Consider the following 16,585-nt stretch of genomic DNA (forward strand, 5'->3'; position numbering starts at 1 on the left):
CCCGGCAACCCCAATGGTGTGAGGTACAAACTAAACCCGTTTTTTAAGTCTAAACTAGCTCAAAGTCTTTTCCAGTGGTGCATCAATGGTATTCAACAGTGCATATTCTGGTGCAGACAGAGCATGGGCACTTTTATGGCCATGGTCAGTGATGGTTTGCCCAAGATGTCTGTGGCATAACGAAGTGTGCTTTGGTGGCTGTCTGACATGGAGAAATGAACTTGAGTAACTCAGATGGTCTCCAAGTCAAAAGTTAAAGGATCTTGTACAATAGTATGCGCTGGTTGATGGGGGAAACTCTTCAAAAACATATTGTTGGGAGTCTCTTCTCTCCTTGGAGGAAAAGTAATACCAAGAATGATGTGATGCATGGAAGGAAAGTTGCTGTCTTGTCACTTTGACATTGGAGGTTGCCCACAGAGGATTTTTAGATGTAATGGGGCTGTGGGCTGCAGTAGCTAGAGTGGGAGTGTAGCTGATCTTTCTGGCTGCCTAGCCTGACGTCTGATGGCCAAGCTCTGTCCAGGCTTCTGGCTGCCTGCATACCACATCAGGCCATGCTCAGCTTTTACTCTGCCTCTCAGCAGGGCTTGTTATCTTGGCATCATGGTCACACTAACCATGGCTGTGAGACTTCTGGGAAGGAGCTGTCGTGCCTTGAGCCCGCTGCGCAGGTTGCTAAGGGAGCTCATGTCGGCCTGCAAAGTGCCACCTAAAGATGTGCTTTGTGGCGTTTGTGAAGCTCTGGCTGCAGGTCACTTTACTTGGCATTGCTTTCTTTTGAAACCACCAGCTTAGGGATGGCTTTTCTTGTCTTCTCTCTTCTCGACTTCATGTGAATGTCTTCTCCATGACTTCTCCCCCAGGCAGTGCTCTGGGGAAGGGGACAGCTTGTGAGGCTGTCTGAGGGGCAGCCCAATTTGCAGAGGTGCATGCCAACTGGCTGGTTGGATTCTTGCTGTCACTGTGTGGGCCTCAGCACAGCCAACCATAAACATTGATCCTGCACTGCACTCTTGTACCTTTGTTGTCCCCAGAGAACAAGCAAAGTCATTTGAGAGTATCTTGGTGAGATTTCCCCCAATGCTGTGATTTCTTGCTAGCAGTAACCAGCCTTGTCTTGAACAACTTGCCCAACTTCTCATGGGGAGTCCGTGGCAGTCCTTACTTCAGGAGATAGGAGGTTTAGTTTTGGAGGTTATGTTGGAAGGCACTCATCCCCTCTTTTTGACTGAGATGATTGTGGAAGGAACATGCTCAAACAGGTGACGGCTCAATCAGTGACCAGAGTGGAAGTAGGAAATACTGCTCTGCAGAGTTTGGGTTTTCTTGAGGGTGGTGGTTGGAGCTAATGAGCTTGTTGTGTGTCTGGGGGCAGAGCAGGCAATATAACTGCTGTTTGGGCTGGCTGCCATGGCTTGTTTGGTCTCCTCCCTTGCCAATGTGGACATGCCACAGGAACAATTCTGAAATGCCTTTGAGACTGGCAGGTCATCTTTTTGGTCCTGCAGCTGAAGGAGACTCAAAATCCTGTAGCTGCATTACAATGTCTGTAGAGGGAGGTCTGTCCTTGACTTCAGCCCTTTTCCCTTGGTTGAAGCTGAATTCAGTCTGACATCCAAGGTGTTTCTTGGTGCAACCATTTAGATCTTTAATCTTCCCGACCTGCCTTGTCTGCTTTAGTGTTTGTTCATGACAGTCTCTCCAAAACAGCTGCTGCAGTGTGCAGTTCTTCACAGCAACCTGGGTTGTGACGGGTGGCCTCAGGCTTCAGGTTTTTTTGAGATTGTTGGTGCTTTCAAATATAAATGTAGTGGTTTGTCTGGACAGGGTAGTTCAACTCAAAATAGGCAGTGTGTTTCTGGCAGAACAGCTAATCTGAAATATTTCCATAGGTTGGGTCCCTTAGTTTAGAAGAAAGATGCAGAATGCCAAATTAGCGTAATCCACCACCAGCTTGCTGCACTGAATTTAAACAACTTTAGAACTCAACATTTCTTTTCTCATGGAATTGTCCCCTCTATTTCAGAATAACTCCTTGCAGAAATGCCCTGAGAAACTTTCACATCTCCTAAGGAGTCCCTTCTGGATTGAAACATGGGCATGCCCAGTAGCAGCATGACTGGTGTCTCAGAAAGAGGCTCTGAAACTGTGGGATCACCTTTGTTTTCATATAACTCGGGTCTTGGACCCCCTCATATACTTTTGTGTTCAAGCTAGAATATGTTCTAGACATGGCTAAGAAGGGGCAGCAACACTTGTTGAATATTGCCAGTGGCACTTTGTTGGAAATGTTTGTGTTTTGCTCCTGAGAATTGCCTGGTGTGCGTTGCTGGCACAGTAGAGATGTTCACTGTGCCGAGTCTGAAACAGGGAAAGGGAATATGTGCCTGTGAGTGCACAGGTAGATTTGTACTGAGGGCTGAGGATGGGATATCTTGGGAGACTCATGACCATGCTTGGGGGGGAGCCTGGAGAAGTGCTCAGACCACCAGCCTGCTGAATCCGTGGGAGTTCAGGGATGTTGGTAGAGAAGCCAGGTAGGGCTGGAAAGCGGAGGAAAGTCTGAAGGTTTCATCCATTGTGTCTCTTGTTGTCTGCAGGAATCTGCTCCCGCGCTTCCACTGCATCCCCTGAGGCAGCTTATGGGACCCTTCCCTGGGCACCTCTGCCCCAGGAAACGCTGCATGGGATGGCAATGACACGTGGAAAGAAGAGACCCATGTCCCCCATCTCATGCCTCTTCCTTGCAGCTGCTAGCTGCTTTGCCAGACTGAGTGAGTTTCTCTTCTTACCCATTTTGTTCATGTTTTGCCTTGATGCTGGTTAGCACAGCAGTGCCTCAAACACAAAGTACTTTTCTTTCTCTGCTGCTTCCTCAATAGCCTTGACCAATGCTCTAGGTTCAAACACTCCTCCAGAGGAGAAGGGGACACAGTTGGAGTTGGACATCTCTGTCTATTGCTGCCCAGCAGAAATGGAGCTGGTGTGCATCTCAGAGCACTGGGGTGGGTGTGTGGGGAACTAAGGGGAAGGTGCAGCACAGCAGAAGCTATGGGGAACGCAAAATGTACCAGCCCTGCGTTTTTTTCCTCTGTCCTTACTTACTGAGTCTCACAAAGCTTTCTTATTCCAATTTTTTTGCTTTGTGCAGGTGAATCTCTGCAAGTGACAGTGCAGCCTGCCTCCATTGTCCAAAAGCTTGGGGGCCTAGTCAGCCTGGGTTGTGTGGTGGATCCCCCCAGAGTGAACCTCACATGGAGACTCAACGGGAAAGAGTTGGCTGGATCGGACGAGGTGCTGGGTATCCACATTGAGCGAGGGAAACTTGTCATCGCAGCTCTCAACAACCGCACGGTGGGGCGATACCAATGCATCGCTCGAGTTCCCGAAGGAGTCATTGCCAGTGTCCCCGCGGTGGTCACATTAGCTAGTGAGTAATTTAAGTCCTCTGCCTTCCACTCCATAGCAATGGCTATCACTCATGTGTCTTGGGAAGCTCATCTGCACCTACTCATTCATGCTCCTTTGGCTTAGGCCACTTTGGAGCATTTTTGATCGTGGAGTGACTGTCATGTGGCCTAGCCATAACCCAAGCAGTCCTCCTGCATGGTAGACTGCAGACCTGTCCTGCAGTGACAGTTTTTGCAAGACCACAAAAAACAGCCCTCGTGTTGCTCCATCTGATTGCTGACGTCTTGATTGAGGTTACCAAAAGCCACCTGTTGGTGCTGATGGCCAAACCGCAGCCTAGGCTGCTGCAGGGCTGTTGCCAGTGCTGGATCAGTGTGTGCTAAGTTTTGCTGCCTTCCTGACCCACAGAAAGCAAAGTACTTTGCCCTGCTTGTGCTATGGTGCATCCTGCATTTTTTTGTGTTGCCCCTGAGTTCATCATAACCAAAGTACCAGGTCATGAACTCGCAGTAAGGAAAGGTCGATGTGATTTTGGTGAGGAGGCACTCCTGAGCACCTCCCTTAAGGTGCTGGTGGTCCTCTGTGTGCCATTGGGAAGATCACTTGCTGAAAGGCAAGGTGAGGGAGATGAATGGTGGTAGAATGGCTGCATGGAGATGTTGAAGGCAGTGGCTGTGCTGTCCTCGTTTGATCAGACAGGCACAGAAGTCAGCAGGAGGCAGATACAGGAGAGCAGAGTATCTAAAAGCACTTGTAACAAGATTTTTGTCTTTAAGGGGCAGGAGGCTGTATTCATTACCACTGCTGTGGATCCCAGGAGGGTGTGCTCCCCCTTTCCAGGGCATTGTCCTCTTCCTACCAGGTTACAGTGGCATGGCAGCAATGAGCCACTTTGTTTCTAAGCCAAGGCTCTGAATGAGGGACTTTGCTCCTATCTCCGAGCTTACGTGCTCCTCACTGCTGCCCTCTGGCATTGGTGAGGGACCAAGGAGATGCGAGTGCATGAGAGGGGGTGTCTTGGAGTGGGGAACTTCTCTTATGGGCGTCTGGTTTTGGGCAGATGTTATGCTCAAATGTGAGAAAGTGTGGTGTTTGGATGCATCTGAGAAAGGGCAGCCCACGCCTGCTTAGAGTTGGGGCGGCTCTGCGTGAACCACCCTTGTTTAGGCAATGAAGAGTCTGATCTCCTTAGAGACCCGTGCAGTTTTTGGTGGAGCGAGTGCGTGCAGAGGAGACCGCCATCCCCTGGCGGGGACAGGCCCCAGGCATGGAAAGGGCTTCATCTTCCCAGCAAGGGGGAGTTTGGGGCTAAGACTTAAAAAAATGAAGAAGTGAAGATGTTTGTGCAAAGTGGGGGCTGGCTTTGCTGTAAAGCCAAGAGCTATTGGCTTGTCACTGATACATTAATCAGGAATGAAATGTTTAGGCCAGGCTGGGTGGGAGGAGGAGGTGAGGGAAAGTGAGGGGAGGGTTGCTGAGCTCTGAAGTGGGGTAGGAGGGGGTTGTCACGGGACCGAATCTGTTGGGGGATTTGGCCTGAGCCCCATGCCGAGATTAAGTTTCGGAGAACACATTCCAGAGCAGAAAGGGAGCTGTGTGCGCTGGTGGCCTGACAGAGGGAAGGAGAGAAGGGGAGAGGTGGATGGGATTACCAAAGACATGGTTTGCATTTAGGAGAGCAGGGTTGTGCACACCTCCTCAGCCTGATCGGTGCCTTCTTGGGCCCATCCCCTTTTCTTTTTTTCCCCTCACCCCCAACACACCACCGCCACCAGCTCTGTTTACAGGAACACAGCATGGCTGTTTGAGCTGTCTGCTTTGGTCTAGCATCAGTGGTGGATGGGAGTCGGGTCCTAGAAGACCAGAAGGTCCCACCATGTCCCTCAGGGCAAATCAGAGCCACAACTGAGTAGTCCATCAGCCCTCTCCAGGAGCTAAATCACTTCTTGGGGATGGGGGTGCAAAAGAGGGGGCTTGCCCATTGCTGTGGTCCCTGCCATGGCAAAGGCACCACCACTGGGGGGAGGTCAGGAGCACCATTCTGTGGAGCACATGAAACTGGAGCCAGAAGTTGGGTGAACAAGCAACTAATCCATCATGGAGCACCCCTGGGCTGTGCTGCATGGGTTCCTTGTCCTTCAGGGGAGCTGGGGATGGCAAAGGCCGTGTTCCATGCACCCAGACAGCCTCAGACAATAGAGAGCTCCCAGGTAGGGAAGTCTTGGCAGTCAGCGAGTGGAGAGAGACAGAAGGCAGCCCAGGAAAGATGTGGGGCTGAAGGTGTAGGAGGGAAGCCTTCTGGAGGGGTTCATATAACAAGTTTGTGAGCTGAAGGCTACTTTCAACAGTGGCTTTGCAATGGTCTGAAATAACAGAGGGAACAGATTTGTGGTGGAATTGAGTCTGAAAGCTATGGTAAGAGATGTGCCATGGGCTCTCAGTCCAGCTCCAGACCTCCTCTATAGGGCCTTGCTCTGAGCTGGTTCAGTGGAGACTGCGGCTCTGGGAGTGGAGAGGGAAGCCCCTGGTAGGTCAGTGTTGCACTGGGTACATCTCTTCCAGATCACTTGCTAGGCTGAAAGAAAACCATCTGAAAGTCTTAGCCCCATCCAAAAACTATTTTGGGGAGCCAGGGGAACAGTGAAACTAGAAAGTGAATAAAAGCAGCAGGGTGGGGTATGGAAATATTTTCAAGGTTTAGGTTTGTTTTGGAAGAGGACCTGGAGTCATGGGAAAAAGTGTCTTGCTAGGTTTCAGGGGGTGTAGGTAACATCATCTGGCCAACTTTTAAGTTATTTCCACTCCTCTCTCTCTTCCTACTCTGGACAAAACACCCTCCCAGTGCCCCAGGCTGTGCATGCCTGGTCTTTCGAGGCCTCCTTGTGCTTTGCTGACAGTCAGCAAACAGATAACCATCACTGTCATGCTGGCAGCCACAGGGTAGCCTTGGGACCGATACCTCCTCCCGTCTGTGGCAGAGTTCTCTGCTTTCCCTGGCTCAGAGGGCTGGTTGAAACTAGCATTAAATTGCTCCAACTGAGATAAAATAGCTATTGTATAGCTGAGGACTGGAGGGAGGAGGGATTTGCACAAAGGGAAAGATTTCTTAAAGCAACAAAAGGAGCAGCAATTCAGGCACTACTTGGGTACTTTGAGTATGGTTAGAGCTGATCTGGTGCTCCATGATCCCACAGTTGACCTTGGCAGCCCGTGGAGGGGAGATTCACGCTAGACATGAGGAGGACATTTTTTACAATGAGGGTGGTGAAACGCTGACACGGGTTGCCCAGAGAGGTGGTAGATGCCCCATCCCTGGAGGCATTCCAGGCCAGGCTGGACTGGGCTCTGAGCAACCTGATCTAGTTGCAGATGTCCCTGCTCATTGGAGGCGAGTTGGACTAGATGACCTTTGAAGGCCCCTTCCAACCCCCACTATCCTATACTTGTTGGTTGCTGGTGTGCTGTGCAAGATCAGCCCCGCATGGCCCTGGGTGCAGCCCTTCAGCTCGTCAGTAATGGGCTGGAGTCCAGGATAGCTTGACTGGATGGGGCAGAGATATTCCTGGTTGTCTGAGCCAGGCCCTAAGCCTTCACACAGCTGAGAGCTGCGAGGAAGAGAAGGATACTTTTTATGCCCACTTGCAGGTGACAAATGTGCCATGACACCAGAAGCCCTGCTCCAGCCCCTCTCCTGGGTGGAGATGCTATATGAAAAAGGTATGGCTGCCCTGGGCTCTGGTGAGGCCAGATAAATCTACCAGGGACATGAACAGGGTGCTGTGGGCTGGTCTTACAACAGCAAAAGGCTCAGAAGGTCGTGAGCCCTTGGTGGTGGAGCTGGAGCAAAGCCGGTGGGCAGAAGTGCTGAAAGCCATGCGGCTCCCACCATTCAGCCGTGCACTTGCAAAATCAATGCAGGGAGCACAACAGCAAGCCTGATCTGGATAGATGTGGCATTTAAAAACAAAATAATAGATGAGGGGTGCAGCAAACAGACTCCACCTGTTCCAGTATATCCGCCATCGCCAGGGACAAGAGGAGTGTAGGTCTCTGGTGTCCTGGGGATGGCGTGGGAGGAGTGAGGCTCATGGGCCCCATGTCCCTCCATCAGCACTGCTGGTGAGGGCAGCCCTCAGGTTTGGGGCAGCACGTAGAGGAAGCAGGGCCTCAGCGTGTGGTGCTGGCAGGCAATGACCCTGCACCAGGTCGGGCTGGGCATCCCCCAGGAATTTGCAGCTGCTTTCTGAAGACAGCCTCATTCATTTTCCTCCGCCTGGGCCTCTCCTCTGATGGCTCCCCAGAGGGGATGGTGGGAGGATGGAAAGGGGGCTACTGCACGCTGGAAAAGCATTTGCTGAGCAGGCACGGGGGGGCTCTGGTGCTGGGGGCAGAGGTGGCGTGAGGAGGAGAAAGAAGGAAAACACAGTTGGTGTTGCTTGAGCTGGTGGAACTGTGGCATGAGGGCTGTGCAATAAGCCCAAAGCAGCATGGGGGAGTGGAGCAGGGCAGGGGGGATGCATTTGGGGGTGCGTGAGCAGGTGGGAGGCCTGAAGGCTGTGCCTGTCCCCTCAAGATGGCAAGGGGTGATGGGGACAGCACAGGTGCCCAGGTTCCTGTGGCACTGACCAGGCAGGGAGTGACAGCTGTAACCCAGGGCTGCTCTGTCATTCAAGGGGAGATCAGTGAAGGGCGCCTTCCCTCAGGCTTGGGGTCCACCATCCCTGCCCATTCCCCTTCTCAGGGCCCCTGCCTTTCCTCCTTCACCCTTCCCTACAACAAGGAGGACTTCCACCTTGAGGGCCAGCACTATTTACTATGGCTTCTCTGAAATTATTTATGGTCTCCCATTCATTTAATCTGGTCTGTCTCGCCTGCCTCGTTGCTTGGCCCCCAGCCCTGGGATTCAGCTGGTTTCCCTCCCTGATGACAGCGGCACAGCCAGCAGCAGGGCTGACCCTCCCTGCACCCCGGCTCACCCCGATGTGCCTCAGAGAGGGGTGTAGATGGACACAAGCACTGTCCTTCGGTTGCACTCCCTTCTAAAGAAAACAAAACAACAACGACAAAAACAACAAAAAAAAAAAAAAAAGGGGGAAAAAAACAGCCCTGTTATCCCAGCACGGCTGGGATTGGCAGCACTGTCTGTCCGCAGCACCTCCCAGGCGGTGGCTTTTGGATGAGGACTTGCTGCTTGCCTGTGGTTAAGTGTGTCTTTTAAGGACAAGGACATGGGCTGGCACACCGGGCGCTGCCATATGGAAAGGAAAACCCAGCCAGTAGAGAAGGGGATGTGGTTTCTCCCAGCTGCGGCGGGAGTCAGACCCAAGGTGCAAATTGCATGTTAGACATGAGGCATGGCTGCTGCCAGCTGGGCAGCCAAAGGGGTGAGCGCTGCATCCCCCTGACACTGACCCTCTCCTTCTCCTCCCCTGACTCTGCTGCCTGCTGGGGGAAGGCATGTGTTGGCTCCCCACATCTCAGAGGGGGCTCATTTGAAGCCCCCAGGGCAAAACTGTGTGTCCTAGCCCAACATGGTCGCCTCCATTTTGCTGCTCTGGGGCCAAGTGCAAAGTGTTGTGTGAAGGGGGTCAGTGTCCCACGTACAGGGGGTGCCCCTCACACAGGGCCAGTGGTGCCCCCAGACACCCCATACCAGTTCCAGACGACCCATCGGTGTTAATGCAGGGCTGTATGTGCCCGTACGAGTGGGGAGCGGGATGGTTGAGACCGCCCGTGACCGAAACCCACTGGCAAATAAAGCATTCTTCTTGTTCACTGTGGGGGAGCAGGAATTTAGGGAAGCAGCTTGGCAGGAAGCTAGTACACTTGCGTATTGGAAAATAGCTTGTCCCGGTGCCGACCTGATGTTTTTCCCTTCTCCTCTGCCGATTTCACTCTGCTTCTTGAGCAGCGCCCAGTTTCTGCTCCCCAGGCCACCCCAGGATGCCTTTTCTCTGTCCTTTCCCTCTCCATCCACAGCTTTGCCCCTCATCCCCCATGGCTGCGCTGGGAGGGGAAGGCAGGAAGACTCGGGGGTCCCGCCACCTCCCCGGGGCTGCAGCACTTGCAGCTGTGAGAGCCATGGGCTGAGCTGCCATCTCAGGGGCTGCATGTGAGGGACACCCATGTCCACCCAGCCCAAGGTTGTCCCAAGGGGTCTCCTGGCACGGGGACATCGTTTTCCATCTCGGCTGTGCCAGGACTGTGGGTCTGCTCTTTCTCCAGGCTCCTGGGCCCTTTCTCCTCTTTGGGGTCCATGCGTGCGTGCACGCGTGTGTGTGTGCAGATCCCTGCCAGCATTGCTGGAGCCTGTGCCTTGGCTCTGAAATCTTAATTTGGCTGTGATGAATCCAGACCACCAAGGCGCACATTAATTTTCCTGATGCTCGTTTATATTTTGTTGATGGGAGAAATATGCATGATGTGGGCAGGCAGACACTGGGTTCTCGCCTCTTCTCCACCTCTTTCCATTTCTGTGGCTCTTGCTATTTTATTCCTTCATCAAATACAAAAAGCAAAGAAGAGAAAATATCCCGCACCCTTCCCCTCCCCAGCAATAACTTTCGTTGTTGGAGGAGTGAGAGGCACTGCCAGCTTTTCACAACTTAAGAGTTAACCTTCATCTGGCTTTAATACCCAGTGGAAACATGGCTCCCCTCCTCAGCTTGTCTTAAAGGATTAATCACATTTCTGAAGTTCACCCGTATTCCTTCTTTTTCTTATTATTTTTTTTAATTGAACGATGCCAAGAAATTCCAGAAGTATTAAGCATGTTCGCTGCAAATCATTTTTATGACATTGCAAAACCTCCCCTTTTTCTTTTTCAACCTCCTCCCCTTCCCTCAGATCTGGGCCCGGGAACGCTGGCTCCCCCAGCAGCCGCCTGGCAGCCCCTCCGCGCCGCGCTCGGGGAGGCTTTCTTGCCGCCTTGCCAAGAGAGCTGGTTTTTATTTAAACTCCATGAAGGATCTTGCTTTAATCAGAAAGTCTGCTTGAGAAATTTCATGTCACTTTTCCATGACTGTGGGTGGGAGAAGCTTGGAGCCAGAGTTGTCTTTTGCTCCTGGAGCGCTGCTGCATTTCCCAGAGAACAAAACCACATTTTTCTGCTGGCCGGGGCTGCCAAGGGAGGCTGCCTGCCGTCCGCCTGCCGACAGCCCTCCTGCCTCCCCCCAGCTCTCCAAACTGCCCAAGGTCACGGGCGCCACATCCCGGGATGGGTTTCGAGGGGCGAGGGAGCTGTTGACAGCCCATGGCTGTGGCCGTGCCGACGGATGCGAAGCGCTGCCTTAGCGTGGGGTTTTTAAAAGGAAGTGTGGTCTTGTCTGGATTTAGTGGCGTGCCGCTCAGGAGACGAGTGTTAGCACTGGGTCCCAGGGAAGATGGTCCGACTTGAGCCTTGATGTGACAGCAGGATTTGTGAGTGACAGCAGGACGTGCAGTTGTCACTAGTGGTCGCCTGGGCTGGCGCACGGCACTGTAAAAATGTGCATGTGGCGCTTTTTTTCTGGCACAAAACTTTCTCCCTTCCAGCACAGACTGACTCAGACAAACTCTGGGCTTGCAGTGCCCCGGCAAGATTTGCCATCGTGGCCAGGAAGAGTGGGGACTGGTTTCATCTTGGAGAGGCTTGGTGGGGACAGGCTGGCATTTTCCCTGCCTTGCCACATCTGCAGCGTTTCACCTCAGTTGCTCGTGCTTTTTAAAAACAGGGAAAAGAACACAAAAAGTCAGGTGCTCCTTCCACCCATCCCTGTGCTTCCAGTGCCGCTGCCTGCATCGGCCCTGCTGGGGGAGCGACCCCCATCACAGCCTCAGAGAGGGACACATGCTGGGACGGGGTGTTTTCACGGCTGCTTTAGGGAGGGAGCAGCTGTGCCCTGTAGAGGAGGAGCTGCTTTCCTTGCGAAGTCCCTGTTCTTTAAGCTGGGGCATGGGCACTGCTCGGGCACATGCAAGGTCTCATGCTTAACCAGCCCTCGACCATGAGATATTTGATAGGAGTGAGAATGCCTGGAGCAAAGACACCAGCTGCTAAGGCACTGGAGGAGCTCAGGGCAGTGCTGGGAGGATCCAGCATTCACACACCTTCTCCCACCATGTCACTTGGCTTCTGTACACCCTTGAAGCAGCCTGGGCTCCCTGAGCTATGACTACAGTTAGATTCTTGGTAGCAGGACGGCAGCGACGTTTGAAATAGCAGGCAGCAGAAGGACCATTTTTGGCTGCCCTTTGCTGCAGTAATTTGGCTCGTTTTTTCCTCTCAGGCCAAGTTTTTTCACACCCAGTTTCTCAGCCATGGAGCAGGCAGTTTCAGAAGCTGTGTTTCAAGTTATCCATTTGTAGGAAGGAGGAGGAGAAAAAAGAAATAAAGCTCTGAAACCAGGCCAGTTCCCTAGCTGCTGGGGACATGGCGGTCCTCTGCCGGCACCACAATGAAACAGCCCTGGGTCTGCAGAGAGAGGATGAGCTGACACGAAGGTGGTGAGCCAGCCACTGAGATGCCCTGTCAATCACTCTTTCTGCAGATCTCAAAGATTTCAAGTTCGATGGCCAGCATGTGATCGAGGTGGATGAAGGGAACACGGCCGTGATCGCCTGCGACCTGCCTGAAAGTCACCCCAAGGCTCAGGTCCGCTACAGCGTGAAGCAGGAGTGGCTAGAGGCCTCCCGAGGTGAGTGCCACAGGGGTCTGTCTTGCTGGGTCCTCTCCCAGGACCCTCATTTTTACCCTTCCCTACTAGCAGTAGCTTTCTCTGCCTGCTGCCTCCTCGTTATCCCTTTGCCGCTGGTCTGAGCACAGGTGAGTTTAGGGTCTCTGCCAGATCTCCCTGATGTCCCCTCTGCCTGGTACTGGGGAGCCATGCGTAACACCAGCCTGCAGTAAGGTGAAAGGAAGCAGAATTTGGTGATGCACAGTGTCACTCTTCGTTGGGCATCTCCATATGTTTGTGAAGTGTTCTTCCAGCCCAGCCTGGATAAAGGCAACTTTGAATTTGGGGAAATTTTTAAATTTGGATCTGAGTTTTGCAGCTTCACTCCATCTACTGCATGTACCTGTGACAAGCTAACTTCACCTGAAGCTCTATTCCCTCAATCACTGCATCATTTCTCCCCTGATATGTGAACCAAAAGGGGTCATTTCAGTGCTGTTGGTGTTATCATGTTGTTTCTTCCTTCCCTGCTTGTCCAGCTTTTCTTCACGGTCCTGCATGTCTTCCAGGAGTCTGCACAGAAGTATATCTTGTGAACATGTGCCACCTCCTCTTTCTGCAGACAATTACCTTATCATGCCATCCGGGAACCTTCAGATCGTCAATGCCAGCCAGGAGGATGAGGGGACTTACAAATGTGCTGCCTACAACCCTGTGACGCAGGAGGTGAAAACCTCCGTCTCCAGTGAGAGGCTCCGTGTGAGACGTAAGCTGCTCTACCTGTACTGCATGTCTTCTCCATAGTGCTTCCAGCCCTGGAAGCGTGTACCAGTGCCTTCACAGCTGGTTTTCTGTGTGAACCAACATTGTCAGTTGCTGAGAAAACTCCTTTCCAGCAGCAAAAGGCCTCAAGGTCCGCTCCTGGGATTGCTGTTAGATTGGATATCAGGAAAAATTTCTTCATGGAAAGGATCGTCAGGCATTGGAACAGGCTGCCCAGGGAAATGATAGAGTTACCATCCTTGGAGACCTTTAAAAGACGCATACATGAGGTTATTAGGGAGGTGGTTTAGAGGTGGACTTGGCCGTGCTACATTAACAGTCAGACTCAATGATCTTAAAGGTCTTTTCGAACCAAAATGATTCTGTGATTCCTCAGGATTTGTTCTTGGTGATGGGCAAACAAAGGCCCTTTGCCAAGACCAATGGCTGTGTACACACATCCCTTGAGGCCTCTTGGCCCATGTTGCTGCTTATTTGCCCCAGCACATGGGAGCAGCACTCCAGCCCTACCATTACGCCTCCGTGCACAGGGCACTTTCCCATTGGCCGCCTTCCTTCTCACTCACCTCCTTCCTCCTCCTCTCCTCACCAGGCTCCACAGCAGAGGCAGCCCGGATAATTTACCCCCCCGAAGCTCAGACCATCATTGTCACCAAGGGCCAAAGCCTCATCCTGGAGTGTGTGGCCAGCGGGATCCCCCCACCCCGGGTCAGCTGGGCCAAAGATGGCTCCAGTGTCTCTGCATACAACAAGACGCGCTTCCTGCTCAGCAACCTCCTGATTGACCCCACCAGTGAGGAAGACTCGGGCACCTACAGCTGCACAGCCGACAATGGGGTTGGGGAAGCTGGAGCCGCATTCATCTTCTACAATGTGCAAGTGTTTGGTGAGTGCTACCGTCACCCTTGTTTCGGGAAGGGCTTGAACTTTCTCCACTGGTTTCAGAGGAAAATACTAGTGCTGCTGTACTCTTCCTCTCCCTGGACAAACCACAATGTAATGCAGACCTCTTCTTGGGGTTCCGGTTTCTAGGAGATGGGACAAATTCTTCCTTGAGGGTGGTAGTTCCTCCCTCCTGGCTCCCACCATGGGCTGGAGATGGTGGATCCTCCCTTCATCTGCAGAAGCTCTTCTCTTGTCATTTGTGGCATTGGGTTTGCTCTCTAACACTTTCTAGTGGAGGACTGACTGCTTCTTGGTCATATTTGACATTGGCATAGGGAAGACATAAGATCATCTTGCTTTTTCATTCTGTTCTGTCAGGAAGCTACCTATGGTGTGAGAAATGTAAGGGATACTCCACCTTTAATATTTCTGCCATGCAACCTACCCCTTCTCGTAAGCATTAGGGAGGCTAAGCCTATATTTTATTGGGTTGCATTTCATCCAGGTGCCAATGTGTTGTTTTGGCACAAGCACAACCTTTGTGGAGTGGCTTTTCAGCTCAGAAAAGGCGGACTTGTAGGTGGCTGCTGTCATCTGAGAGGAGCAGATGGCCTTGGGCAACCTCTCCTTGCAGTTCACCTGAATGCTGAAGGGGAGGTGCAATGAAGGAGATACCTGCAGGCCCCCACAAGGGGAGTGGGACTTCGGCATGGGGTGAAGTTGCATCACTCTGTCCTTGTCCCTTCCAGAGAGGCATGCACAAAACCATGACCGTGCTGTCCTCCCTGCCAAGTGACACTCAGCAGCCCTGCTTTTTCCCCCGCACAGAGCCACCGGAGGTCACCATGGAGCTGTCCCAGCAGATCATTCCCTGGGGCCAGAGCGCCAAGTTCACCTGTGAGGTGCGAGGGAACCCCCAGCCCTCCGTCATGTGGCTGCGCAACGCTGTCCCCCTCTCTGCCAGCCATCGGCTGCGGCTGTCCCGCAAGGCACTGCGACTGGTCAGTGTAGGGCCCGAGGATGACGGCATATACCAGTGCATGGCGGAGAACGAGGTCGGCAGCGCGCAAGCCATGGTGCAACTGAGGACAGCCAGGCCAGGTAGGTCCTTCTCTCCAAGCTTGTGACCATTCCATCCTAGAACCTAAACACACAGGGAAAGAGCAGAGGCAGCAGCAGAAGAAAGTTGGTGTGTAACCCTCCTGCTTCTGTTGGAGCTGCCTTGCTCTTCCTTCCCTTTTACCCTACACTTCGAGTACTTTTTTGAGTAGCGTCTCCATATCTCCTTGTAGGAACAGATGGTAGGGGTTTTGCTTCCAAGTGCAGCGCCACGTGTGCGTACTTGAGCTCCTTCTTACATGAGAGGCCGTCTGGGTGTAGTGCTTTGCCCCATGGCTTACTCAGCTCTACCTCTGAGCTTGCACTGAGCAAGAGCATAAACACTGATGCAGGTGGATTCAACTGGGGTAAGACAGGTACCAGCTGATTCCTCGGATCCTGCTGAACTTACCCAGGGTAAGAGGGGCTTCCGAGGGGGAGGAAGCCCCATGTGTCCAAGGGCTGTTGTCAGAGAGGCCCCGGTGAGATTTGTTAGGTTTATAGCAGGAAAAGGAGAGATTGTTGTGAACATCTTGAGTGACACAGCTGGCAGCACTGCCTGGGACCTGATATGTCTAAGATACTTGTGCTGCAGTGGGTGTGTAGCACCAGTCTTCTGAGATGTTCAAGGAGCTCTGCTTTCACCGCAGGCTGGGATGAGCATTCACCTTGCCTCTGCACCTTGTCTTTCAGGAGCTACACGCAACCCTGGGCGAGATGCCCAGCTGGGCTCGGCTCAGCCTCCAACGCCACCTTCCAGGGACAGTGCCTTAAAGCTGCCCCTGGATAAAGCTGTACTGCCAAAGCCTGGGACGACCCCACTGGCAGCGTCTCCACAGTGTGCAGCCAACAGTGAGCTGGTGTCTCCAGCTGAGGCCCCCATCATCCTCAGTTCTCCTCGGACATCCAAGACGGACAGCTACGATCTGGTGTGGAGACCCCGGCCTGACAGCAGAGCCCCCATCCTCTATTATGTGGTGAAGCATCGCAAGGTATTGCTGTTTCACCCTGCTCACATCTTTCCTCTGCGCCATTCCACAGGCGGGCCTGTGGCCTCACCACACATTTTCATACCTCGTGAGCAGGTGTGTTGGGGTGGGGGCACCCATCGCTCACTGGTGGCACTGGTTGGTGGGACCTCTTCAGCTGCAGCCTCAGCCTGTTGAGCTGTGATGAGTATAGGCTGCAAGAGGAGGTTTGCCGAGCTGTCCAGGAAGAACCCATAGTGGTCCCCACCTGCCTAAACACACAGAGGGCCTATGCACACACAGGTATTTCCCATCTGAAGAACTTCCAGTTCCCAGTTGTGTGCTTATATGAGTAGGAAGTCCTGAGGCCAGATTGTGAAGTGCCTTGCTCTGTAGTGCTTTTGGCTCAGCACAAGCCACGGGGACATCTCTGCCTTGAAAGGCTCAGGCTGCAGGACACAGAGCAGCAGCCTCTCGCTGCTGCATGTACGTGACCAGCTCAGCAGCTTTGAAGTACCTGTGCTCGGTGACTGTGAGGAGCTGGCAGAGAGCTGTCATGGCCGTGCCAAATCCTCTGGGAAGGTCCTTGACCACCGGTTTTATTCTGGAAACTGAAAGGCAGCACCGTTGAGCATGTCTCTGGGCTGGTGGCACGGCATGAGCACATGGTGCACTGCCGAGCCTTGTTTGAGCCCAAGGGCCCTTGCCCTCTGTGGTGCATCTCAGCACCACGGGCAAAGTTCAGGCAGAGCTGTAGCCCGGCAATTTCTCTAAACACAGCAG

General features: G+C 52.9%; 1 protein-coding gene across 5 annotated transcripts in view; it reads left to right on the forward strand.

Annotated features, from left to right (window-relative positions):
• Nucleotides 1–16,585, forward strand: part of BOC (BOC cell adhesion associated, oncogene regulated) — a 57,094-nt gene that overhangs the window by 29,373 nt on the left and 11,136 nt on the right. For all 5 annotated transcript variants that reach the window (XM_071809108.1, XM_071809094.1, XM_071809096.1 and 2 more), the window contains exons 2-8: nt 2,604–2,777; nt 3,155–3,433; nt 11,943–12,089; nt 12,691–12,834; nt 13,444–13,737; nt 14,565–14,837; nt 15,528–15,826. In XM_071809108.1, coding sequence (XP_071665209.1) covers nt 2,693–2,777; nt 3,155–3,433; nt 11,943–12,089; nt 12,691–12,834; nt 13,444–13,737; nt 14,565–14,837; nt 15,528–15,826 — 1,521 coding nt within the window. In that variant the 5' untranslated portion in view covers nt 2,604–2,692. The remainder of the gene's footprint in view (nt 1–2,603; nt 2,778–3,154; nt 3,434–11,942; nt 12,090–12,690; nt 12,835–13,443; nt 13,738–14,564; nt 14,838–15,527; nt 15,827–16,585) is intronic.

This window comes from Patagioenas fasciata, chromosome 1 (genome assembly GCF_037038585.1).
Source record: "Patagioenas fasciata isolate bPatFas1 chromosome 1, bPatFas1.hap1, whole genome shotgun sequence".
Classification (NCBI taxonomy): domain Eukaryota; kingdom Metazoa; phylum Chordata; class Aves; order Columbiformes; family Columbidae; genus Patagioenas; species Patagioenas fasciata.